The sequence below is a fragment of the Aulonocara sp. 'chitande type north' Nkhata Bay genome, linkage group LG10 (genome assembly GCF_057382095.1).
Source record: "Aulonocara sp. 'chitande type north' Nkhata Bay isolate Kocher_YH1m ecotype deep benthic linkage group LG10, A_spYH_male_GT1.1, whole genome shotgun sequence".
Taxonomy (NCBI): Eukaryota; Metazoa; Chordata; class Actinopteri; order Cichliformes; family Cichlidae; genus Aulonocara; species Aulonocara sp. 'chitande type north' Nkhata Bay.
This window is the reverse complement of record NC_141353.1, coordinates 31558660-31586025: the sequence shown is the minus strand read 5'-3', so window position 1 is coordinate 31586025 and position 27366 is coordinate 31558660. Positions and strand designations below refer to the sequence as shown.

The following is a 27366-nucleotide window of genomic DNA, read 5'->3' as shown; positions in this document are numbered from 1 at the left end:
ATTATCAATTAATATGATATACAAACAATTTAAATCTTGTGGCAAAGACAGTGAAAATTAAGATTAATGTTTGGGTGAAGCTAAATAAACAGAGCGCATTCAAAGGGTGAGCAAATCTTATTGCTCTACTCTAAGAAAACACAAGGTTTAAGCAATGAGCTTCACTGACTCATTACCCACATTTTAACTACTCAGTGTGGAAAAAGTCACTCGCACCAGACTTATTCTACACTAGCTTCGCCCTGGTCACACATCCAGTCAGCTTCTTAAGCTCAAATTAGGAAACTGAGCTATTGCATTTCATACTTTTTGTGGAAAACGTGTTCAAATATGAAAATCTGTTCTCTTGGTGTGGCTTTGGAGAAATTTCCAGGGCTAGTTTTAGGCTACATATATTCAGGTAGGCTTGTTAGGGCAATCACTCTCTGAGAGACTGATGAAGGTTTGCAAATAATTGCTGTATAATTTATAAATGCAGACATGTTGCCATCAGTCTGAATGTGTCTTTGCCAATGATCTCAACTTGAGGGGATTCGACTCAACTGGCTGCCAGCTGCTTGTACTCTGGTTATAATCCTGTAGAAGGCAGCTGCTGAGCACAAACGTTAATGTGTGAATGTAAATTTCTGCTACATATCAAGTGATTTTCGATGATTTATCACAGTTAATTAATGTATTGTCAGAAACAGATTGCATGTAATTTCCAAACTTGACCCCATTCAATCTCAGAGCGACAGCATGCTGACTGTCTTATGGTAACATTTGTGTGTTGGTATGCTTGACAGTCTCATTTTGCAGCAAAAAATAAATAAATAAAATAACAGAAGTAACATAATTTGATCTTATTGGATAAAACTGATACTGATAAAATTTAACTTTTTGCACACATTGTGATGAGTGGATGATACATGTGGATGACTTCACCCTGCGTATATGACACATTCTTATCCCTGGGTGTTTGACGCTGCGGTTCAGTCACGTGTGACAAAATATCATTTAAACAGCTTTTTTTTTATTCAAAGCAAAGAGAAAAATAGAAAGAAACCTTGGTTAAAATGTGTGTATTTCATATGCTTGGCCTATTATGCAGGGGCAACATTTCACCTGATGCTCTGTTGTTTTCCTGCAGGTGAGTCCCGCCTCCTTGAGTGGGCTGGAAGTCTGCTCTGATTGGCTGTGTCTAGTTGAGCTCAGGTAAAGTCTACCTGCGAGCTACAAGAAAAGGGAGGGCTGTGGATTACACCATAGCATTCAGCTCCAGTAGGGCGTTATTAACGTTAGTAACTGTATATGCACTTAAAAAACAAATTCTGAAAAAAAGATAAACTTGTTTAAGCAGAAACTTTAATGGCAACGAGTGTAGGATTGGCCATGAATCCGCCCCACGCGACTGAAGAAAGGGCAGTTTTCACGCAGCTGAAGCCGGTGAGGATGTCGGGAGCGGAGGGCGCCGAGGACACGTCCGTGTTCGAGGACGTCAAGCCCGCGGTAAGAATCTCCCCCAACCCGCTGAGCGCGGCCGGGCTTCAGGAGAGCCGGAGATCCGGCCTACCTGAGAGTTTGAAGGTGTTCGCTGCTTTTCGCAGAGGATGGGAACCACGTGCCGCTTTAGGCAACACGTAGTTGTTTCTGGCATAAGCAAACAGTAATAGTCATGTAACTGGCTGAGGGGCTAATGTGTGTCGTGTTTATCAGGCTGCTTTTTCATGTGACATGTAGCAGCTCACCTGTAAAGGCGGGCAGGCAACAGGTAGAAGTCCTGCATAGAGGCGCAGCTGATGGGTTAAAAACAATTGCAGCTTGGAGAAACTTGTGGCAACTTGATGCGCTATGCGGTTTTTTCATCATATACTATAAGGTTTTATGTGGATACAGCGGGGAAAGCCATGCACATTCCTGCTAATATACTTTTGGGGACACAATACCAGGTGTTCTAGCCTGCCCTTGTTGGCAGTTGTTTTTGCTCTCTATATGCTGTTAAATGAAAAGCTACATACATGTTTGCTATGTTTATTTTTATAATCTTTCACATTAACAAGTGAAGCTGAGTACATGTGCACATTACACCTTGTTTCCTCAAATTTTATTCACCATCCCTACCTGTATATTTTTTTATCTTGGGGTTTTGGTCACGTGATATAGCATCAGGTTGAAATTTAGAGAACTCTGCAAAACAGCTTCTTCTATATTAATCACTGCAGTGCTTTGGAGAGCTCACTGTGCAAGGCTTTCTGGGGATACTTCCTGAAATTCCCAGCAAGCATCTCATGGTTTATGTAGATATATACACGAGATACATGGGGTGCCTAATTGTTTTCAGAAAATCATAAATGCAAAAACAGTACACTATTCACAGCAGAGACATGACGACGGCATTAAAGTTAAATGGCTGTGAAGCACGTGTTGTTCCTGCGTGATCGCAGCAGAGCACAAACAGAAACCGAACGCCTTTGTATGGTGCTGAGTTTGGTCTCCTGCCACATATTTGGTAAACAAGTAGCTGATCCACAGACCTAAGGCTAAAGCCACTCTGCCAGCTGCACGTGACCAACAAAGCATAGCCAAAGTGGATTTGACAGGTTAAAGATGTTTGCGGTCTGTTCCTGGCTTTTATTCCATAGGTTCATATATGCGGATATGATACACGTTTCTCACAGGCTGTGTCTGCACGCAATAGGTTCAGCCTGAAACATCATTAGCAGAGTGGGCTGGATTCAGGCTGTGCCTTTCGGCAAACATGGGAGTAAAGCATACATTAAAAGCTTTTTTGAAAAGGCTCAGTGGGCTTTGCTACTAGACGGGTGCAAACATCTGTCCACAGCCATCAACCATTTAGATATCTGCATGTTTGTACAACTTGAATGAAGTTCATTGTGCTGCTGTGGTATGGAGGAAAATATTTGTATTATATTTTCTAATGGCAGATCATTTGTTTCAGGTTATGCTGCTTCAGTTTTTGCCTGACCAGCACCATCACTGAACTTTCAGTGGTGATGCTTTATATTTTGTGGCTCTTCTATACGGAACTATTTTATATATTCTGATCAAAAACTATACATAAAAAAACCTTTATTCTATATAACAATGACCATCGCCTATTACGCCTGCTTAGTAGTTAGTTATTCCAGAAACAAGGCAGTGCTAAAGCAAATATTTTTAGACAGGATTACCCTAAAACTGAAAAGCTAGATTTTCATGAACTTAATTGAGAGGGAGAATACTGGGCAAGGAAGCACAGGACACCAGCGTTTCCTCTATTACAGCTGTCTCAATGAAAATCACTGTGTGAAGTAATCAACCTCTAAGACATGTGAGAGCACTGTGTGTAGCCGCAAAAAGCTTAAAATGATGAACCCTGTCGTGCTCCGCGATGGCTCATTTCAATTGTGTGTCCATGAAAGGGAGCGGAGGAACGAGCAGAGAAGTTTTGAGATGCTGGGACGAACATTGGTACTCTGAGTTAAGCCATCATGCTCAGGTACTGGATAAGGCAACTGTGGGTAGTGTGGGTGATTGATTTTTAGTAATCCAGAGGGGCCGATGGCGCGATATGGCAGCCTCGCTTCTGTCAGTCTGCCCCAGGGCAGCTGTGGCTACAACTGTAGCTTGCCTACACCAGTGTATGAATGTGAGAGTGAATGAATAGTGGTATTGTAAAGCGCTTTGGGTGCCTTGAAAAGCGCTATATAAATCCAATCCATTATTATTATTATTATTATAATCTTTTTAGATTTTCATCCAGTTTTCTGTACGACTTGGAAAACACGGTCTACCTTGTCTGCCTATCTTCCTGCAGATGTATTTAGAGCACAATGGCTGCCATAAACTAAAGTATTTTACAACCTAAACTGGTTTGTGTTCTTGTAGAATTCCATGAACTGAAATGTAAAATGTCTGAAAGCGTGAACCCAGAAAAAGAAGCGTAGATTTTAAACTGTCAGTCACTGAGATGATCACAAGACAAAAAAGCGAGACTTGTTTGTTAGGTTCCAGATATGATCAACTATGAAGGTTAGCATAGAAGTTGTTAATATCAACTTTGCCACTGTTTTCTCCAACAGTGTGACTTGTGTCAGTTTCGGCAGTTGTGTCAATGTTTGGCTCGTGCAGCCAGAATTCAGCTGCTGTTTTGTTTGGTGCTCATTGCTGTAACATGCAGTGGTCTTTGTGGAATTATACTAGAGCTTAACTCCAGTGATGTCGTGACAAACGTACGTTGCCCGACCTGTCTGAGCGGGGCTCGCATGTCCACAGGCCGCCCAGAGGCAAAAGAGAGGATGATAAAGGTCGACCTCGTGAGAAAGTCACGGTGGCAATGAAAACTCAGTGGGAATGGTCGAACTCCAGGACTTCGAATGGCTGGAATATTCTCCCCTTTGTTGTTTATAGTGTTGCTTTTCTGTAGCCATAAAACAAAATTAGCGAATGAACTCACTGATCTTGAGACGTGCTGTTTGGAAAATGTTTCAAAGCAGATCCAGCAGCTTGGTCTTCTTTAATAAGTCACAGAAAATTCATTAAAGCTAGTCTGGGTCCAGCTGATCTTTTTAGCTCGGTTTTGGTAAACTAAAGCAAAAACTTGACTTGTTTTCAGAAGTTAGTGGCTAACTTGAGGTTTGGATTCGAGATCATTGGTTAACCACATGCTTTCTGCTTAAACTGTAGTTGCTTGACAAGGCTGGTGAAAGAATTCTATATTTAAAAACCACCAGTTTAATAACTTTAAGGACCACCACTGTAAATGCCACGTTGTAACCTTAAAGTCCAGCTCTCTGGATAATTCATGGATACTCGTACTCCTTTGCAGATCCGTGCTCTTTTTCTCTGGCCTGACTCATAACTGATAACTGGACTTTATTCTCTGGACTCTCAACTCTGCAGCGAAATGCCGTCATAACATTAACGTGGGCCTATGTAGACACTTTATGGCTGATTTCCGGAACTTAACTCCCTGTCATTGTGCACTTTCATGCACAGTTGCGTACTACCTCGAAAATGGCCCACAACTTTACTAGTCTCGGCTATTAACACCCACCTCTTTGTGCCCGTATATTTTGGACACCTTTTCATGTATTGCACACTTTTTTTTTATATACAGAAACTTATCATGTGAGCACAGGACTCTTGAGTTTGGTGTTACAAATAAACACTAATAGTTTAACATTATCCCTTTGTTACTGTTGTCATAGTGCTGTATCCTCTCCTTCTATTTACTTTAAGCATATTGAGACTAGTTCTTTAAAAGCCATACATTCCTTGTGATTACACGGGCATTTATTCAGCCTGCACATAAATCTGCTTGATGAGTTTGAAAGGAATTCTTCATTTATGTTGCAAAACCACAAATCTGAAAAGCTTGAAGGGTGAAAAGCTGTGCATTTTTCTCTTGTAAATGATGTGTCACTATTAGAAAAGAACCAGTCCTTACAGGCATCAACATTTCAGCTAAGGTTTGACTGTTCATTACGGTATTGTTGAGGCATCATTTGTGTCTTTGTCAGTCTTCTGACACACTGCATTTTTTTAAAAACTTGAACAAATCTGTTCATGTTCTTAAGTATTAATACCGGAATAAGTAACCGATATGAAACTTGTTTCCAGAATCTTTTGTCATTATATCACCTGTGGGTTTCCTGTATGACTGCGCGCAGACGACAGGGTAGGTTACAGAATAACTTAATGGAGCACAGATCAAGAGCATGTCGCCAGTCACGCTGAATGCTTCCTGAAGATCAATATTCAGATACGGCTTTATAAATATTTTAGTTGTACCTCCTGGGATACGCATGGTGTGTTTGGGTGTATCCTTCCTGTGCCATGGTTTTGACCAGACTTGCCTTCTTTTGTGAACCCCGGTCTCCCCCATTAGTTTATAGTCGCACAACCCTTCCTTTATATGGCCCTCGCGGCTGACATGCAGCTGAGGTCTGAGATGGTTTTGGTTTGACTAATGATTTGACTTCCAGGACAACACATGCAGCTGAATTTGCATCTGGGCAAGTGTCTGCTGACTACGAGTTTCGACTTGCAGGGATCCCTACAGTGATCGGTGAAAGGAAGTTTGCTGTGGGGAAACACTTTTATTTGCGTTATTGAGAAATCTAGGACGATTTTCTTTTGTCTCTATCTAAAGTGAACTTAAAATTTATCTAGCTCCAGGAACTCTTCTTCTACTCGTATATTTATTGATTTTTTTTTTCATCTATAACATGCGTGTTATTGTGCTCACCTAACTGCCAGTTTTGTCTTGTTTTTTTTTTGTTTACTCAACCGTCACTGCTGTTGATTGCCATTGTGTGTTTTGTAGCCACATATCAATAAACAGGTTGTCTAAAGACAAACGCCTTTGATTCATATGGGAAAATACATTGTAGGTTCAAAAGTCTCTTTTTAATAAACCTTATTGTATTCACACCCATAAATCAGTCTGATCACACTGCATCTGAGAGCAACAAGAAACCTAGGAACAATTCCTAGCATGACTCATGCTTTGCTCTGTTCACTTTGTTTGGTCTGCTGATGTCAGCTCTCCCCATCATGCCCGGCTGTGTTACCATACCAGACAACACATGCTGCCCGCAGACAGTCATATTCTGCCATTTCCTAATGCTTATTGTCTGCAAACTCATCTACCGAAGCTGCAAAATCTCTTTAATGACCACCACTGTTTACCCTCTCGCTCGTCTGGAAAAACAGTCAAAACTGCTTTTGTGAGGGAAAAACAAAAGCTGAAATCATTTTGTGGTGAGACAAAAAAAAATCTCTGTTATCTCTAAACATGCAGTGAGATACTGGACTTCCTCAGTTTCTTCAACCCAACTGCCGGCTAATCTTGAGAGACCATTTTCTGGAAGAACAGGGAACAAAGACCGATAAGAAATAAGAGACAGAAATAGGATAACGTGTGAAAAAGGTCACCGTTTGGGCAAAGTGGTAACAGGAATATAAGGAAAGTGTTATTTCCTTTCCAAAGACTTTGCCTCAGAACGGCGTAGGTTTACACAATGATTAACAGCAAAGACAGAGACTTATAAGTGCTAGTTCATGCTGCAGGTCATTGCTAGAAGCAGAGCTAAATATATATATATATATATATATATATATATATATATATATATATATATATATATATATATATATATATATATATATATATATATATATATATATGGATCTGCCTTGCTGTGCTTTTTTTGGAAGTCGAATTTCCCAGAGGAACCCACCCGAGGGATTAATAAAGTTCTATCTTATCTTATCTTATCTTATCTTATCTTAAAATTAAGATATGTAAATAAAATAACAATGACCACAGAAGGGTTCCTGAGGATTCTGCCTAAACATCGGTTTTGCCCTCTTTTACCTCAGAACTGTAAACCAAGAAAAACAGTCCTTATTCAAAATTACTGTTTGCAATTTTATGTGTCAGTGCAGTAGCATATACAGTATAGTAGTGTGTCTGTATATACAGTTTATTAGCTATGCCACATCATCAGTGGCATATAAAATACCCCCAAATTTTCCAGATTATGTAGTTGTAACAAAACTATGCAATAGTTAACGCATGCTTAAACATCCAGGTAAGGAAATCAGACACTAAAGAAGGCACTTGGGTGAATATCGAAAGATTTCTCACCCTCTTCACTCATCTTCAGATGTTACTAAAGCAGTGAGGCAGTACATTTTTAAAACAAAGCAAATTCTGCTGGCTTGTTTCACTTTGCCACTTTTACCCTGGAAAGCTCGTCACTTTCTTGGGAAGTCAAACACGCTTCTATTTCTCTGTGATCATCCGTGCCAATAAAACATCACCGTGGTATGAAAGGTCTTGTTGTTGCCCTGATGACCTTGTCATGATTTCTGCTCTGTTGATTCCCAGCCAGGGAGCCCTGACGCAGAGCTCTGTTTTTTATGGAGATCCAAAGGCGAACGACCATTGCATTCCTGAAAGCCATAAAAGAAAACTGGCGTGCAGACGAAGCCATTTGTTTTGCAATTAGCAGGAGGAGGGGGATTGACCCTGCAGCTTGGAGGTTTTCAGGGTTTGAATCAGGATTCACACGGCTACTCTGTGCAGGCGGAAAACGACACTATTCTCGATGATGCTGGCATGCGTGTGGTGGATCTCACAGATATTTTAGAGATGAATAACAATATTTATATTGAGGTATGCCTTACAGCTAAGAAGCAAAGAATGTGGATGTTTTGAAATCATACCAGCTTGAGTATGACTGCAGATATGTTCAGTGTATTAGAGCCTCACGCAAGCTTGATTCTGAAGGCTAATTTTCATAATGAATGGAAACTTGAGGTTGCAGTGACTGTGAAGGGAAAAATACCAACAAGTCCAAAGACAAGTATATGCTGCTATGTGTGAACATTATTACTGATGAGTAGTGTAAAGTTTTTGCTCATTGTATTAGTCGGCCTTAAAGGATACAGTGGGCCTTTAAGAATGGACGTGAAATTGGCCAGAAGTGTGGAAACTCCCACTCTGCCCCATAAACCTGAACACAGCTGATAAGAGATTGTTGTTATCAGGCAGAAGGATTCATAGCAGAACAGTTATACATGTTCTCCAATTATTAACCAACTCAGTCTTTGCCGAGAGATATTCTCCTCATTTACCACATAAAACAAAAGACTTTCTGAACTGTAAACCACTGGACTCCTTTGAGATCACCGTGCTTCTCTTGTTAATGAATTAAAGGCAAAAGAGAAACCCAGAATAGTTGTAGGGCAAATGAAGGAAATACGTCCTCTTATGCAAAGGAGAGGGTTTTAACCTTAGCCCTGTTTATGGGGCTGAAGTGATAACGTTAAACCTTTCCTGAAGTCTGGTGAGAGTCGAGACAGGAGAGTTCTTGCTTTTGGCAGGGACTCGTTTTAAGTCGATTGCATTTTTAAAGCTCTTTCAAAGTTGGTCAACTTAAAAATATGTACATTCTGTGCATTTCCAAGTAGCTGGTATTCTCTGTAAATGTTCTTTGATGAGAGCCCTAACCTTTCTCTTCATGCCTTCATGAAAAGAGCATATGGAGAGTTTGCTTGTGTTTGTATCAGCGTACAGATGCTGACAGGAAGACAGATCAACATCAGTCCAGTAAGGGGACATGACCAAGGGCACCCAAAGGTGACAGCTGCCAGCACCCCGGCACTACAGAACCTGTTTGTGTCCCATCGTGAAAGGAGCTCTCAGTCAGAAGGAAACAGAGAGTCTGTTTTTGTTTTCACTTTTTTTTTCTCCCCCTCAGTAAATACCCAAGACTTTCGTTTCACCAGGTGCTCAGATTCCACTGATGACAGGGCAGTTTACCGGCGATGAATGGCGGCCATCTATCCTAGCCCTGCAGGAAACACGCTCTAACAGTAATACGCACATACAAATGTACACACAGAGACATGTGCATATAGCAATATGCAAAAAAGGCACGGAACGCCGCTCACGCCAGTCTTTAGTACTTTGTTTCGTCCTCTCAAACACAAGGAGTATGCTTATTCGTTATACAATGACTTTTTTGAGTTTGTTTGGCGAGGATTAGAAAAGAATCACAATGAATAATAAGTTAAGAATAAGCCAACAGAAAATCAGAACCCACGTACACGACACAAATAATACTCCCATTTATTCCCCGCCCTCAGGTTTATGTTCTTGTCATGTTTATAGTACTAATCACTGCATCGAGGCTGTTTGGAATGCATGATAGGCATTTCTATTGTAAACCACTTCAGCGACTGGTGCATTTGACCAAAACTCGTTTTCACTGTAAAATCAGTTTTGCTCATTTTGAATTCATCATAGATTTAGTTTTCCCTTCTTAATTGTGCCTCTTTAATTCATGCATTTGCCTATTGTTTCTGTTGTTAATTGTTACCCACCATCAGTAAAAACAGGGATGCGCCTTTTAAGTAAATTGAATTGCACGTAGTAGAAATTTTCATGCAGCATACACACATTCCTCAAGTTCAAGTGCACACAGACCAATAACCACCCAAGGTTTGTGTGTGCAAATACATCAACAGCTTATTAGCAGAGTGTGTGTGTGTTGGTGTGATGATGGGGCTGGCACTGGAAGCAGCGCTGCAGAATAAGCGCATTGAAACAAGCCCGCTCTGCTCTTTTGTTCGGTTGCAGGACACGACCTCCAACGCATCAGCACCTCATTAGGTCATTTGTCCCAAATGGCTCGTTTCAGAGCGGGATTTTACTGCGAGCTGTGGATTTGTGATCTCCCACGGAAGGGGCGTAGTTCATGGAATTCACTCTCCCACCGATCGGGTCGAGATCAGTTAAAATAATTCTTGTCTTCCAATCTCGAATCACCCCAAAAAGCACTATAACTGGTGCTGAAAGCTGAAATAACACGTTTTTGGTCAGTGAACATTATGTTTCAGTGACTGGCAGAGCGCAGTATTTGGTTTGAGTTTGTGAGTTTATTCTGGAGTTTGGAAATCTTTACAAACAATCTCTTTGAATCTAATCAGATGTCCCCGTTAGATTAGCTGCACTCATTCAGACATAACTATCACTTTCAGAATTAATCATCACTTTTACCGCTCACGTGGCTTTCTCTCCGTCTCTTCTCCGGACCTTTGTTCTTCCTGATTCCCCCTACCCCCACCTCTCTTTTTAACCTGGTCGCTCCTCCCTCCCATCATCCTGGGTGTATATCTGTCGTCACTGTGCGGATCAGATTTGTCTGGCAGGTCTATTTTTACCTGACAGTGTTTAGGTTTCACTGCACCTTTCTCATGCCTTCAGCCTTTGTTTTGGTTTAGCTGTGAGTGCTTTCTCCCCTTTTTTTTTCTCTCTCCTCCTCTTCTTCGTGCATCAGACTGTCGGCCACACCCATGGAGCCAACTCTCTACCTGTTTGTGTGTGTTAGCATGCTCGTGTGAACTTTAATTTGTCAGTAAGTTGGTGTGCATGAACAGTATGAAATTCTGCATGCATATGTACAGCATATAAATAGCCTGCATTAAACGGCTTTGTGCATTTATGATCGTAGACACAGTGTGTGGCTTCTGCAGTCTAGATCCTTTTTTTGTTTGACAGCTTGTGCATCTCTGAAGGAGCAATAGTCCACATGTAGACTTTAAATGAGAAACGGTGCCAAGGTGCACTTTGGATGAAAATCAAATGTTTTCCACTTAATCAGAAGAAAATATCTGCAGTTTATTTTCTTCTTCACTCTGTCTGTTTCATCCTGTCACCTGAAAATGGTTCTTTTGTGCTCCAGCAGACATTCTGGTAGTTGTAATGATAAATGCTACCTGTTGCATTGAAAACCTGTGTAGCAGACACCCATACAGTGTCTCACTTTTACAATTTTCTTGGCCTCCTCCAACTTTCAAGCCTTTTTTTTTAATGTAGACCTCACCATCTTTAAATTAGCGAGAGGAGTACAAATAAAAAATACAGTCATAGAGATGTAAGTACTGTGGATCAAAATTAATGAGGTATAAGGTGAAAAATGGGTTTTATAACCTTCCTTGTGCAACTTTTAGTGAGTGAATTGCTAAAGTGGGATGCCTTCTATATGCATCACTGTGAGATATCTGAGAAATCACAAGTTCCTTGAAAAAGAAACTTGTTAGGAACAAGAACGCTGCGCAGCTGGGGATCCCGTCACTACACGGAACCAGATAATCACATCTTATTTACACAGAGCTAATTAGCTACTAGTTATATAATAGGGAGTTATTAACAAACTAATTATCAAATATAAAACCTTCCTTACATGCAAAGCCATTAATGATCTGCCTTCTCATCTTACCATTTTTGATCCAGTAGAGTTCTTTACTCCTATAGTTAGAACTAGATTATATGGCCTGGAACCTTCTCTTTATTTATGCTGCTATACGTCCATCGGGACCTCCCATGATGCAGTGCATCTCTTCTGTTTCCTTTTAATTTCCAGGTATTTGCCTGGCACTGTTGCACGTCATTAGTTTTGTCTTCTCTTTCAGTAGCCTGGGCTTTTTCATCTCTGTCTTCTTTCATTCTGTACATCAGGTCTACGATTACAGGCCCCGCCAGCCTGTCCATTGTTGGTATTGTTTGTTGTTTCTCAATAATTTTTTTTTTTTGCTTTTCCCTCTCTCCCAACCGGTTGCAGCAGATGGTCGCCCTCTCTAAATGTGATTCTATTGGACGTTTCTCTGTCTAGTGCTCGGTCACGGGGAAGTTGTCAGATTTGCTTCTTTAAGATGACAAGACTTGAACAGACTATGTAAAGTGACCCTAGATTACTTATGTGCTTGGTCTGCCACTGTGTAAATGAAACTTAACTGAAGGTTTGAATCTATTTGCATTTTTTTTTTCCTTACAATTTTTTTATGGAATTCTACCTGCGTTGCTCTCGCTGTTGGCTGTTTGCATCTTCTTCTCTTTATCCCAATGGAATGAAAATGTAAAACACGTCCCTTCCTTTGTCCCAATGGATTTTTACTGGCAAAAGCCTGCTGCGCAGTGAAAGCAAAGGGGCAAGGCTTTCAGCTTTCAGCAGGGAAGCATTTGTTTTTAAATGTGTATCACCTGTAAGAGTGTATGCATGTTTATATGACAGTGTCCAGGATTATTGCTGCAGCTGCATAATTGTCAGTGAATGATCATTCAAGCACATAGCAGGTGTGATGCACTCTAAAGGCCTGGAGGCTACAGTATTATAAGGTTTACTTGTAGGTGAATTCCCTTTTTAGCTATCTGCCCCAACTGTCAATTGTGGCTGCTTGTCAGGACATTGAGCTTCAGTAGGAAACAGGAATGTGAGCTATGACGCAAGGAGGATGCTGGGAGAAACAGCATCCTCCAACCATGCTGTGTTTCCTTTTTCATGGAATGGGTGTAACTTTCTGCATCCACGTTCACCAAATAATCTCTTAAAGCGCTGATCAGATTAGGACTCAAAAGCACATGAAAAGAGTCCAAAACTGTGAACATGGAAGTCTGTCGTAGATGGATGGGATCTGTGAGTTTTAACAGCAACAGTCATGTGCAAATCTCAGCTTATGATGTATTGTTATTTAAAGGGTGTGGTAGGATGTTTGTGAAATAACTGTGTGAATGTTTTTTCCCCTAGTTTCAGTACACATTTGAAGTATTTCTGTTAACTTTGCGTCTCTTTTCTTTTTCAGATTCAACTCGAATTAGACAAATACCTTCCCCAGCACAGCAGTCCTCTACTGAGTACCCCGAATGACACTACCGACAAGAAGTACAGACGAGAGAGCGCCTCCGTGGTGGACGAGTACTTCGCAGAGGACAAACCTGCCACCCCATACAGCCTCAACATCAACGTCATCCTTCCCAGCACCACTCACCTCCGCACAGGCCTCTACAGGCCCAACACCAAGACCCTCACACCACAGCAGATCAAGACGGAACCCGGGATGGAGGTGCCCTGCTCCATCCCAACCAGCCAGGCCCTTCCAGACTTCACCTCGGTGTTCAGCGTGCCGCCTGTAGTCAACAACGTTTTCATAAAACCGGACATGAGCGCTGGAGGAATGGTGAGCGTGACCACAGGATCTCAGCAGCAGCAGCAGCCAAACTTGGTCACAGAGCTTCACATCGGACCTCCACCTCCACAGCCGCAGGTCTACCACATGCCCATCGCGAGCAGTGGCGACCTCACCATGACCCTATCGCACAACAGTCCCTCACCGCACGGCTCCAGCAGCGGCAGGACCATGCTGAACCTCAGCAACGCCACATTGCCGACGACCAACGGCAACTACATGATGGCAGAGCACCAACTGCCACATCATCATCCCGGCTACTACCAGCACTCTCCAAACAACTCATCCCAGCACACAGCGCCACACAGCCTACCGCCTTCGCCACCAAATTCCCAGCCCGGAAGCCCAGACGGCCAGGCAGAGCTGCTGAGCCTAGCACCCCAGGGTCCACCCCCTTACCAGCAGCGTATGGGAGGAATAAAGCTAGCGGGGATGTCTCATCATGCCATGCTGATGACACACGGCCAGGGTGTCTTAACAGGTCCAAAATACAATAGGCGAAACAACCCAGAGCTGGAGAAGAGGAGGATTCACTTCTGCGACTACCCAGGTGGGTGGTCTGTTTCCATATCACTATAAACTGAAGTTTCTCCATTAGAAAGTAAACCCACGTAGCTGGTTTTAACAACGATTCTCTGAAATGAAAATAAAAATATGAGCCGATGTGAAATGAAACTACGTTATCTGACTTCACTTTCATTTGCATGTCCTATTGTCTGGACCGGTATGTACCATTGTGATGCTCAAGGCAAAACAGTTTCCAAAATCAACATGAACAAGTCAAACCTTGCAGCTTACCAGGATGTACGCAACACATTGATTTTTGTGCCTCACCGCATGCCCCCAAAGCCCAGTCAGGGGCAGCTTTTGTCTCGCTGTACTGGGATCTTACTGGTGACATCACCTGAAAGCGCGAAAAGTGGTACACTTTGCCGGCTCAGGGCAGTCGGTGCTTCACTTACAATCGTTTCTAAATTACCAATGGGACACACAAAGCATGGTTCAGTCAATCCCATATCTGCACACATGAACTAGTCCAATTCCCAGTGTCACTGAATGTAAATAAACTCTATACCCAAAGCAACACACATGCAAATCTTTCGGCAATGCACGGCTCTGACCTGCAAACGAAATCCTCACAGTCATTAATACTGTGAGAGAAAATGTGCAAAAACCAGGCTGAAAGCAAACTTTGCATCAGTTACTTTACTCTTCGTTTTATAAATAATACATATTATCGTTGTTCCTTTAACTGTTCATTGCAGTAAAGACTACAACCTGTTGCTATTCAACTAAATTTGCAGTTAAATTAGAAGCAAGATGTTGCATTATGTTATCCAAACAGTGTACTTTTAATATGTTATGAGTAAGTAAACACCTAATGATTCATGTTGAAGACAGATTTTGTGCTGTGTCCTCCTGTCAGCTGTCCTCCTGGCTTATGATCCTCTGTTATTTCCTCACAGGCTGCACGAAAGTTTACACAAAGAGCTCCCATCTGAAGGCACACCAAAGAACACACACAGGTAAGAAAATAATCTCCCCGAGGGCTGAAATACAGTCTTTGCTGTTATTTACAAATTTATACCAATTTTAATTTAGGATTGATTCACCAAACATTCAAAGGTTGGAAGTTAGTTTTTTAACTTTACACTGTAGGTGGTGAAGCAGCAGCATGCTGCAGTCATGCATCTTTGTCATCCTCTAAGTTCAGTTGCTTTAAGCTTATTTATTTGTGCTTTATGTCGGCGCCAGTTTCGATACACCCAGCAACAATAATAGAGATGATGTTGATGAAGAAGGTAAACGCAATGAAAAGAAAAGGCACAGAAGCAACATATTTGAGTTTTTGTTTTTTCTGCGCCGTGTTTATACATGTTCATACCTGTCTACGTAGCGTCCCCAGTGAAAGAGAACAAAGGGCCGAGGGAGGAGGGTAGGACGAAGAAAAGAAGGGTTAAAAAAAAAAAAAAAGAGGAAAGACACGCAGTTAAATAAAGGCCAAACCAGTTACTCCTGCTTTTCAGTTCCTGAAAGGAAGGATGGAGGAGGAGGAAGGTAGGGGGTTCGGAGAACGGAGCAGGGGGGCGGAGGGGCTGGTTTCAATGTATTTCCCTTCTGTAAGATGAAACCTGTGAATTCCCAGAGGCCCCAGACCTGGATTTTGAAGATTTACTCATGCGATTAAAGCTGCAGAGCTCCTCCAGTGTGAAAATATTGACAGAGCGAAGCGTGAACACGTGAATAAACAGACAAATAGAAACAGATCTCTCTGCGGTCATAAATAGATAAGATGAAATTTTATGGATCCCAGTGGGGAAGTTGGGCTGTTGAAGCAGCAGGATGCAGCAGCACAAAAGACAAACGGGCTTCGAAACATGCAGTGAGAATGGTAAACAAAACAAGAGCAATTAAAGAGTACACTGACAAGTGTGGACCTCAGTGGCTTCAGCCGCATGTTTCAGCGCCTGTTGTTTGTGAAAAGAAAACAAAGTAACCTTTACAGTATTTACTGTATCACTGGCTAAGCAGTATTTTTGGTTGTGGCTCCAAACCTGCAGTTTGTTACGATATCATGACCAAATGTAGACAAAATTCGGACACTTTTATTATGACCTACAATGTCGAATTTCATATTCTGCCCACGTGCGTTAGATCTGTGTCATGAGGTGTGACTTGCAGTGAATTTATGAGTTGGCACGTGCAGATACCTTTACAAAGCAGAACAAAGACGTTCACATGCCCACACACACCTCGCAGTGCACGTCCCATCCTTATAATCATCTGGCAAGTCGATGCGGCTACTAAATGCGTCTTACTAGCAAACCGCAACTGGACGTAGGCTGAGTGCGTGATGGAGTCATGGGCATTCATTTCAAAGAGTGCGTCACGGTTAGCAGATCCCACAGCAGCAGACATGTCACTGACCAAGGATTCCTGGTTTACTTGTTTTGGTCAGTCCACGGTTCCCACCGCAAGGCTTCGCTTGCTGTCTGGCCAAACCAGGCTTGTTTGGTCTTGTTTTGCATTCAGTTGATGACTCATAAGTTGAGCATGTAAAAGAAACATTGCACCGACTGTTCTGAACATAGTATCTTAACAGGACCTGCCAAGTTTAAACCCATGTTTACATTCTGTAGATCGATAGATAGATAGGACTGATAGGATTGCAGTGTTTGTTTACTCGGTATGTAACTATGAACCAGTCACAAAATCAAAAGTGAGACATTTACCGAGAGTCGTGTCTCCCACCGTTTTATACCACCGAACCAGCAGCTACTCACGGTGTTCAATGGTGATAAACTGGCTGTTATTGATCCCGATTAACCCAAAAGTGTTTAATTGGGATGGCTCATTAACAACTACATAGTAATGTACGCCTGCATGACTGGTGTCAGTCTGTGCGTACAGGGTTTCCTGTGAGGTATTAACACATACGTTGCATCAACAGTCTGCCGGCACAGAACCTTTAATGTGGTGAAACATCATCCCTCATTTATGTCTGTTTCAGTTCACTGCCAGAGAGACAGGAGTTGTTTTTCTTAAGGCAATAGTATCAGGAAGTCCTTTGGGCGCGTGTGTGTGTGTGTGTGTGTGTGTGTGTGTGTGTGTGTGTGTGTGTGTGTGTACGTACAATACAATATTCTATAAGTCTTTCACAAAGCATTAGTCATGTTTTCCCAGGCTAACAGAGTTGTGCTTTTGCAACTTACTGCTAACAAATCATTTGCTGTAGACTGCAGGTCCCCGGTCTGGGCTTGGGTTTAAATCTATATACACATAGGGTCCAACAATCTGGTGGCTCATTGAGCTTGAAATCCTCTTTAAGTAAAGATCTTTATGTTCAGATTCCCACCCACAGATTAAAGATTTGCATGTTAAGTGAAATGGAAACTTGAAATTGCTGTATTAGTCTGTCTAGTATGGTCTAATGTTCGTACACAGACCTTTTGGCTCCAGTTTACTTTTACATGTGACCAAATCTTTGGTTACTTTTCAGTCCCTCTGCAACAAAACTTTAAGGTACTTTAATAAGCTATAGTTACTTAGAGTTACTTTGTTACCCACTACAAAAAAGATAATAAGACAACTAAACTGAAGACTAATAATAACACATTTGCATAATAGGAAATAATAAAGGCCATTAACATCATCGAATGAGGTTATAATTCAATCATAGATATACATTTTTGGTTCGTTATATGTTATTTCTTTTGTTCCTTCCTTCCTTATTCCTAATAGCCATTACGTCTCAATCCTGGTGAGCTTACAGGCATTAACCTCTACATCATAAAGTTGCTTAAGGTTATATAATAATGTGTAATTAATAGTTAACTTTTTTCTTTTGCAGCTACAAGACTGCTAAACAATATATACCATAATATTGTGCTATAAGTGTGTATAAGCTTCTTATTCCCTATAATCTCATACTTATATAAAGATCTTAAAAGAAAGTGTTACCAAAAGGACAAAGAAACCCAAATTCATAACCACTGATTAGTCAGATATGTAGTAGCTGCTTTGGTGATATAATTATTCAAATAATGGAAGTTAGTAAATCTTGAGGTATAAAGTGCTGATGTACTAAACCAGGACATGAAGTAATAATATTTAGGAGTAAAGTGTAATGACTAATGTAACGTTAGGCTTACTTATGTTGAAGATTAGACTTGGAAATTGTATAATAGCTTAAGATATGACACTGCCATGATATATTGATGCTGTCACAATATATTAGAGTCAATCCCACAGGACACGTGACTGTTACATATCCCAAGAGGAAGCCCTAAAATATATTGTTATTACAATCTTTTCATAGATTACACCTTATGGAAAATAAGCAAAATATTTCCTCTAAAGTGCATTTAGTGTGTCATTTTTAATTTTATACAGAGGAAGGGTCGGGCTATGTAGTCCACTACTGTGATCAACATTTAACAAGATGGAGCACATACAGGTCGCCCATTTGAATGAGGAAGAGGAAGAGCAGCTAAGCGGCCGTAGCCCAGGTGCCCTCTGTGGAGGCAATCGGCATGAACCCCCTGAGGGAGCATCTGATGTGAATATTGTTTAAGTGCATCGCTATCTGTGCTCATCGGCACGTCTGTGATAACAGTCTGCACCTCCCACTGGTTCGTGGGCGTAACCTTGACCGTGGCCTCAGCAGCCACTCCAGCTCTTCACATTGGCTTTTGCAGTTGTGTGTGTGTGTGTGTGTGTGTGTTTACATGTGTGTGTCTAAAGAGTAAAATACTATCAGTTTGATTAGGGAACCCTCCAGCCCTCTTTACAAACACAGAGTGAGCTGATAAAGCCAAGAGGTCCACAAAGAGTTTATTGGCGTCCTGAAGAGCCTGAAAATGTTTGCTCTTTGACTCAGTAAAGCCAGGTAGAGGTGGTTATAAAATGTTATTATTACACTTCTGGTATATTCTACTTGAGTGTGCATTGCCATGACATTAAGCAGAAGGTATAGAAATGCATTAGGTTAGAAAATCTGTTGTTGTTTTTTTATGGACAAAAACAACTTGGAAAAATCAGTTTTGTGCACAAGTTAAGACCCAGATCGTCATGATTCTGAATGTGTGTGTTTCATGCATTCATTAATATATGGTAAATGGCCTGCATTTGTATAGCGCTTTACTCAGTCACTAAGGACTTTACACTACATTCGGTCATTCACACATTCACACACTGGCAATGGCAAGCTACATTGTAGCCACAGCTGCCCTGGGGCACACTGACAGAGGCGAGGCTGCCGGGCCCTCTGACCACCACCAGTAGGCAACATGCCCAAGGATATTTGGCATGCAGCCAGGAGGCAGCCTGGGATCGAACCACCGACCTTCTGATTAGTGGCTGACCTGCTCTGCCACCTGAGCTACAGCCACCCATGTGTGCATTCTAGAGAAAGAGAGAGATAATGGCGTTGCCGTTTGTAATCGGCCACCTGATCAAACAGCTACACAAATGCCTGTGAAGTCTTTTGAGTACTGGTACCTTTTAAGAAGCGTCCCTGTTAAGCGATTTAAAAATAGACAGCGAAGTCGTGCAAATTTCCAGTTTCCACTTGAACAGCGCTGACAGCCAGAAAAAAGTTAAATTCTTTGTGAAATGTCTCAGTATTGTCAAAGCTCAGTTTTTCTAGTGCATGAGGTTCCAATACATGATGGATGTGTCAGTTTTTACCTTCTCATGCATGTGTAGTAAATCTCCCACAAACCCATTTTCCCCCCTTTGACTAAAGGAAGGGATCCTATGCAAGTTTTTTTTTCTTCTTTTTATCCACCGTCTATATATGTACCAGTTAAGTCTGTTTGTTCTGCGTGTGTGTGTGTGTCGTATTTCACCGTCATGTTTGCTGTAGCTTTCAGGGATAATAGTCTGAGAGAGGCGTCTGTGCTTTTCACCTCATCAGCGCAGCTATAGAGGAAAACCAAACACACCTGTGGGTTGAGAACCTAAACCTTTTATATGGAGACATTTGCACTCCACCTCTTCACACACATCAAGTGCGGTTACCTCTAGAAACAGGATATTACCCTCAAAGGAGGCTGGAGTGCCTGTAATGTGGGGTTTCGGGGCTGGTTGGATTGTTTAAAATCCATTAACGTGTTCATGATCATTTTATTTTTATTTATTTAGAGCCGGTTAAGAACATGAGTAATCTCAAGGCACTTTAAGGTAAAGATGCTTGAAAATAGTAGAGAAACCCAATGATCCACTGAGCTAGCACACTTGCGGTCCTGTTATTTTTAGCTTGTACCTGCCCAGAAGAGTGGCTGGACTAACTGAGGACAAAATATTTGGAAATGTGAATTGCAAATACACTTTTTTTTTAGGATAAGACGCACAAAATGTTGCATTTCCTTCCTGTCACCTAAATTCTCCGCCCGCCCTTTGCTCTTTGGACCCACTCACTCCATTAATGGCTGTCACTGGTGATTGATGGTCAATAACAGAAGCTATCTAATCAGCACAAACAGGGCCCATGCTAATAATGAGCACTTGATGGCCCACACAGCCGAGGAGAGGCACACTCCCTCGACACTGCCTGATAGGTTACCTCAGCCTATCAGACAGAACTTAGAGTCTTAGAAATTATACTTTATGGCATTGAATATCTACCGGATTGCTTATTTGGAATGTCAACAACACTACAGTCTATTGACAGTGAGCAAACAGTACAAGGTATAAAGCTATCGCTTTTATTCTGCATTGGAACCAATAATAAATCTAGTCTGGATACTTTCCTGGAACTGGGGCATTTGATTTAGGAAAACGCCATATTTAAACTTTTAATCAGGGCATGAACTTTTTTTTCTTCTTCTTTTGGAAAGCACCGACTCAAAGTTGAAGGAATCTGGCCTGAGCAGACCTTTATTGTTTGCTTATCTCCTTTTCACTTATGTTTGTGCTCAGGCCTCGCATTGATTCCTGAACATTAATTTCCACCTTGGCTATGAAAGATGACTTTTTTCCCCCTCTTTCTCTCTTGTCATGTGCATACCAACCCTTTCAACTGCGCCTTTTTTTCTCTTTGTTGATGATTAGCTCACTGTTTGGCAAGAGCACGTTGCGGCACAGCAGAGAAATGTCCATGTTTGGGTGGGGTAAGATAACTGTCGTGCTAGATTTACTTAACTCGTTATTCCACAGTGTTTTGAATTCCCATTCTACAGGTTCTCTGTCATTATACCTCCTTACCCATTACTACCCACTACTGTTACCTTATAATTACAGGAGCATAATATGATTTATGTCCCAGACAATCAACAATTCAGGGACATTGTGCTTTTGCAAGAGTTCAAGTTGTACTTTCTCCAATAATCCTTTTAATTTTCTCTAAAACATGGATTTAAAAAAAAAAAAAAAGCAACTGATGACATGAAAACAAAGCAGGCTGTGAGCCTATAGGGTTACACAACACTGATCTCGTTTTTACATCCACACCTCTGAACAATTTTGTTTTCAGTCTCCAGCAAATGGCACAAAGCCATAACCTCCCCTCCGAAAACAAAAAAATGGAAAAGTACAATCTCACAATTACATTTCTTAATGTGCAGTGTGACAATCAAACACTGCCACACCTGTAACAACGACTCGTGCTGTGCTCCGAGACTCCTGACACAAAGGCCGCTTTCAGTGGTTACAGATAAACTGTCTTATTGATGTTCACTCGCTTGTGATGGGATATTAAAACAAGTCTAATTCTTGTGAAGGCAAAATACTTTGATGATAATCACATTAGAAAGTTGACAGAATGACATAAAGTTGAGCTGATAGAATAAAACGAGCTCCATCCATCCATTTTCTTCTGGTTATCCAATTCAGGCGCTCATCAGTTAAATATTATCAGAGAGGAGACAGACTGCAGTGCTGACAATGGTTTCGGTGCGATGTTTGTGTGGAGTTTCTTTAGGATTCAGAAGTAAAGGAATGATGCAAGCACACAGAAAATTGGTCGTTAATCTTTAATGCTTTGAAGTCATCAAGTTTTACTGCAGAAAAACTTGATTTGCTGCTGTTATATTTACAAAAAAAAAGGAAAAGCAACCTTCTTAACTTTCTCCCTCGTATGCACCAAGTCTGATAATTGAAACTGTAGCTGAAAATGTCCATAAAGTGAGCTGGGATGACACGCACGCACACACTGCTGCAAGGTCCTTGCAAAATTTCTTTAATTCTTTGTGTCTTTTTTCATTTTTCTTCTGTTAATTCATGTGAAAACAAGTTTTTTTTACTTTTCCAACTCAAATCTTTCCTTTCACAATTTGACACTTGTTTTTATGCACACCACCGTCACAATGGTTGAACCCATTGTCTGAAACACTGTTTCATGAGATTTTTATCTCGGTTTAGTTTCGCTGAAGTCAGACAGGAGTTTTTACAGAAGGAAGCAGTAAACACCAAAAGTGCATGCTAACTGCCATTCAAACAATCCCCCCCACATTTAGAAATACAACTACACACAGACGTCATACAGGCACACAAGTCTTATTGTGAAGGGATGTTATTTTTAGAGTGCTGACATCACTGTAATATTTCAAACAGCAGGACACAAACCGCCAAACATCAAAACACTCAGAAATATATGAGCTAAAATTATATCTGATAGAAAACACGATCTGGTATGTTAAAGGAATTTTCTTTAGCACTTATGTTGAATGACTGAGTGTGGGAAAGTGGAATCGCTTTCTGTGGTGTGTTCAAGTAAAGTTGGTCCTTTGACTGATGTGTACTCGAACTTGTCTTTGCGTTAAGAAATTTAAGAAAAAACCTAAAGTATGTAGCTGACGCCTCTGCGCTCTCCTCTTCTCTTTTTGCAGGCGAGAAGCCATACCGATGCACATGGGACAACTGCGACTGGCGCTTCGCTCGATCCGACGAGCTCACCAGACACTACCGGAAACACACCGGGGCCAAACCCTTCAAGTGCATCGCCTGCAGCCGCTGCTTCTCACGCTCGGACCATTTGGCTCTGCACATGAAGCGTCACCAGAACTAAACCAAATATACCTGCATATACAGACACACTCCATGTTGCATAAAGAGACAGCCGCCTGAACCAATCAGCTTTATAAGAGTCAGAAAGAAAACCAAAATCACCCCACCCCCAAGTGCTCTGGTGTTTAATTTCATGAGTTGTCCAAAAATCAAATTAAAAGTTGCACCGCACGTGAAGTTTACCCGTGGATAAACTCCAGCGTAGGTGCTACACCAACAAGTTTTTAAATAAATAACAGACCTGCATATCTGTTGTCAACATGTCGGGTGAACAGGCCTTACAGTTACTAGCTGCTCTCTCACCCGGTTAGTTTCATTTGTTGTTCAAACAGCAAAGGGGATCCAGGCAGATGATAACAGAACAAGACTTTTGGAGCTGCTCCATGTTAGATAGAAATCTGTCTGCAGTCAGTCGCTGCAGAGTTTGCTGAACTCTCACACCAGAGCCGACGGTTTAGCAAAAAAATTCGACCACTGTGGTGATTTTGGAGTTTGTCCTAAATCACATGCTCTCTCACGAGCAGCTCGTGAATCTCGATTCGAATCCCTCCCTGCAGACTTTGCAATCAGGACTTGGGACTCTGATCAAATCCTGGAAAATTTTCTTCTGCTGCATTTTAAAAAAAGAGTAAAGAAAAAAAAGAAAACCACCAGCAACAACAACATGAACGTTTCAAACAAATCTGCTGCCAACATCATCATCATCTTCACCTCTGTCACCGCCTTTTATCGATTGAGGTATGAACTGTAAGTAAGAGGTGGAAACACTTGCCTGTCCTCTGTACATACTTGTTTGTAAGTGTGCGTATGTGTGTTTAATAATATGACGAATGTATTGAAATTTATACTTGACAACTTTTTTTTTTTCTTATCGAATGTCTTATCCCACTTCAAAACTTCCTTGTGGTAGAAGGGTCAAGGGTCTTTTAAAAAACAAAAAGAAAGAAAAGAGAAAAAAAGATCAGTCGGAATCAGAAAACTGCACGGAAAAGTTAATCATCTCCTAGTTCTGCATGTTTTTCTATACAGGTAATACCTGTTGAGCTCACGGAGCAGCGCAATTTGCCAATGTTTGTATCCATGACATTACCTGTTGCCGTGGCAACGGAGCTCCTATGACAACAGTTTGGTGTTATCTTGCCTTTTCCATTCAGCGCTGTTTTTCACCCTCTTTTTTTTTCTCTCTTTTTGCTTAATTGTCCTGTATTTATTCAACACTTCAACCCAAGAAAGATAGAGATGGGTGGATAGCTCTATTATGTAATCAGGTTTGTTAATACGCCGTGCGCCTGGTACATTACGCTCTCACAGGCGGCCCTATTAACTGAAAGAACAGGAAGTGCACATTCACATGAATGCTTAGCATTTAATCGATGGGGCTGTTGCATCTTTTTGACTTTTATTTGGAAAGCATAGAAGGCTTTTCGCCCCCACACTGTTTTTGAGCAGTGCTCTTCCAACATGCTTGAGCACTAAAGAAGGGAAACCTTCACTATTCGTGGAAAAATGTTATCAAGTAGTGGATGCTGTAAAGTGAACAGCACTAAAAGTCATCTTCCTGAAAACACGATCCTCGTGGAGATCTAAACCTTCTCAGGGTAAAAGGATTAGCAGCTGTGTCGTGTCCTCGTGCGGCTTCTCTTCAGAACAGACTTAAACGTCTTCCAGTAAATCTTGCACGCTGATCAATAACAGGAGTGCTGCTGGAGTTCATACTGTTTTTTGTTTGTTTTGTTTTTCACCATTCAGAGGCAGTGAAATGTTTGATCTGCAGTGGCAGTGAACTTTTTCATGCCTCAGTTATAAACCAGCAGGCATACACCCACTACGTTTACCTACCTTATTTTGCAGAGTTCACTACAGGCTGTTTTTATCACTTTTTTTCAAGCATGCTGCTTCTCCACAGACCAGATCCACCACCCACAGAGTTTCAGCACAACCTCATCACAGAGACACACCCTTAAAGATATTGACTTGGGGTCTGTTGGGTCTTTTTATATGAGATGGAGATTTCTAAAATCTACTGTATAGTATGTTTACATTACCTGTCAGATTTCTTTCAACTGGGGTAAACTGTAAAGAAATTCGTGGGCTTTTGTGATTCTCCTTGAGCCTTTTATCTAAACGTATTTAAAGCGAGGCCACTACATTCTCAGATTATTATTTTAGGGTCTTTGCCTTACAATATAAAGCGCCTTGAGGGACTGTTATTAATGATATTAATGAATTGATTGATACTTGGTGAGCATAGTTTTGGTATAATGTGCACATTAAAGACAAATTGTACTCTAATATAAAAACAGTACAAAATCTACACTGATTATTACAACAGAAGACGACAATCTTGCAACCAAAGAGGTTTTTCTAAGTGAACGGTGCGTGCACACCCACTCTCTTTAAACAAATAATCCAAGAACGTAACAGTGGCAGCATTTCAGAGGTCCAGAATTTGGATCCTGTAATAAGAACAACTGCCGTCTGCAGACATGTCAAAGCTGAAAATGATTAAGAGCTGTCTATGTTTTTTTTTTTGTTTGGTCTTGTCGTGAGCCCTTAAAAAAACAAAAAAAACAGGAGGGTTAAAATATAAAACAAATACAACTGCTGTCAAAGTGGAGCCAGAGAGTGCAAGACTCTGTCTGCAGTGGAAACGTGCAGCATTCAAAGTGAAGCAGCTGAAAAGGAAAACATCTGTTGTAATCCCTACTGCTGCTGTTGCTTTCCCAGGTGTCTCGTACCATTAGCACTGTGCCTCTTTGTTCTTTTAAAACAACAAACTTTGTGAGCAAATACTCAGCCGTACTGGTGTTTTCTTATCTGTAACGGGTGCGTGATGCCAGAACATTTAAACAGTCGCATCGTCCTTATTGTCATTTTAGCTTGGCCCTGTTTGTATCGAGAGGCTGAAGGTTCGGCCCAGATCCCTGCAGGGGAAACGCATCCTGTTATTTCAAATCTGATTGTTTTATTTTATTTTTCATCCCAAGGAACAAGTTCTCCTGTCTCTCTAAAGAAGGGAGCTCTGACCACCCACTGTGTACATACTGTAGTTTTAGCTTCATCGAAAGATTTTGTAAATATTTGTTTTACTTCCTATTATAATATTGATATTTTTTCCTTTTTTTAAAATAATGGGATTTTAGATCAGCCGTATGTGAGTTTGTTTAATTTTGTTTTGATACTTAATGTGTGTAAGAAAATTATCAAATTGTTTATGTTCCAATTAATAAGAACAATGGTTTATTTTGCTTTTTGTTTGTGCAGTAATGATGCTGCAACAAAATAATAAAAATGTTCATAAAATAATAGATTATCTGGTGTTTCTTACATTTTTTCCAGCTTTCCAAACTCTTATATAGGAAATAATTGGTGGACACGTTTTAGATTATTTGTGTCGCTGCTGTAAAAACAGTTGTTATAATGAAGAATCACTCTGACAAACACTTCAGTGCCACACAGCAACCAGTAAATACCACATTCATCAAGTGGTCAGAAATAGGGCTGGGTCGTCACTGATTTCTAGAATCGATTCGATTCATGATTCAATTCCATTCGATTCAAATCAGGGAAATTTTGTCTCAGACAGTCAGAAATATTATAATTCAGATCATTCATCAGTACATTTCCATATTTTTATATCAATAAAAAAAGAAAACTGACCCTTGCCAGACTTTATCAAAGGTGTAAGCATCACAGCAGATGCCTTTGTGTCAAAGTAGCTGAAGATAAAACAGAAAAACATGAAGGTGATTTTCCTGGCCTGGGATTTTATAAAAATATTCTGCAGTACATCAAAAACGAAAGAAAACCATTAATCAACATATGAACATTACCTGATGCTGCTGACATGAAGCAAAGCAAAGCTACAGAGGTTTGATTAGAGACACAGCTAAGCGTTTTGCAATTTTGCATAATTTAAAGTTTACATTTGTTCAGTATTGAACATCAGAAATGACGCTTTCTTTTCGGAAGTAAGTAAAAGGAAAAAAACGTCCGACAGCGCTGTAAACAACGGTAGACTTGTGCGTAACTAGCAAGCGAATAATGCAGAAAACAGATTTTTAGATGAGAGAGAGAGAGCTGTGCATGAAGTGTGATGTTTATCGTGGTGGAAGCAAAACAGGAAAAGTAAGAGGGAATTCATGACGATGTTTATGTGAAGCGTAGTTTGCTGCTTCTTTTGCTGCTGGTTCGGTCAATATTGTTTGGTGAGAGATAAAAACCTGCAGCTTCCAAATCTGCGCAAAAAGGGCGTGAACACAAAGCGCGGACCCGCCGAAACATCAGAATCGGCGAGCTGTCGGCTTTCAGCCCCGACCGTGTCCGTGCCGTCGGGTGATA

At 41.0% G+C, this 27366-nt stretch overlaps 1 protein-coding gene across 1 annotated transcript; it reads left to right on the top strand.

Annotated features, from left to right (window-relative positions):
- Positions 1-1238: 1238 nt before the first annotated feature.
- On the top strand, positions 1239-26333 carry klf5l (Kruppel like factor 5 like). The gene is made up of 4 exons (XM_086309515.1): positions 1239-1488; positions 13135-14068; positions 14985-15044; positions 22848-26333. Exons 1-4 carry the CDS (start codon positions 1348-1350, stop codon positions 23024-23026), a joined length of 1314 nt encoding a protein of 437 aa, XP_086165641.1. The 5' UTR covers positions 1239-1347; the 3' UTR covers positions 23027-26333.
- Positions 26334-27366: the final 1033 nt, after the last annotated feature.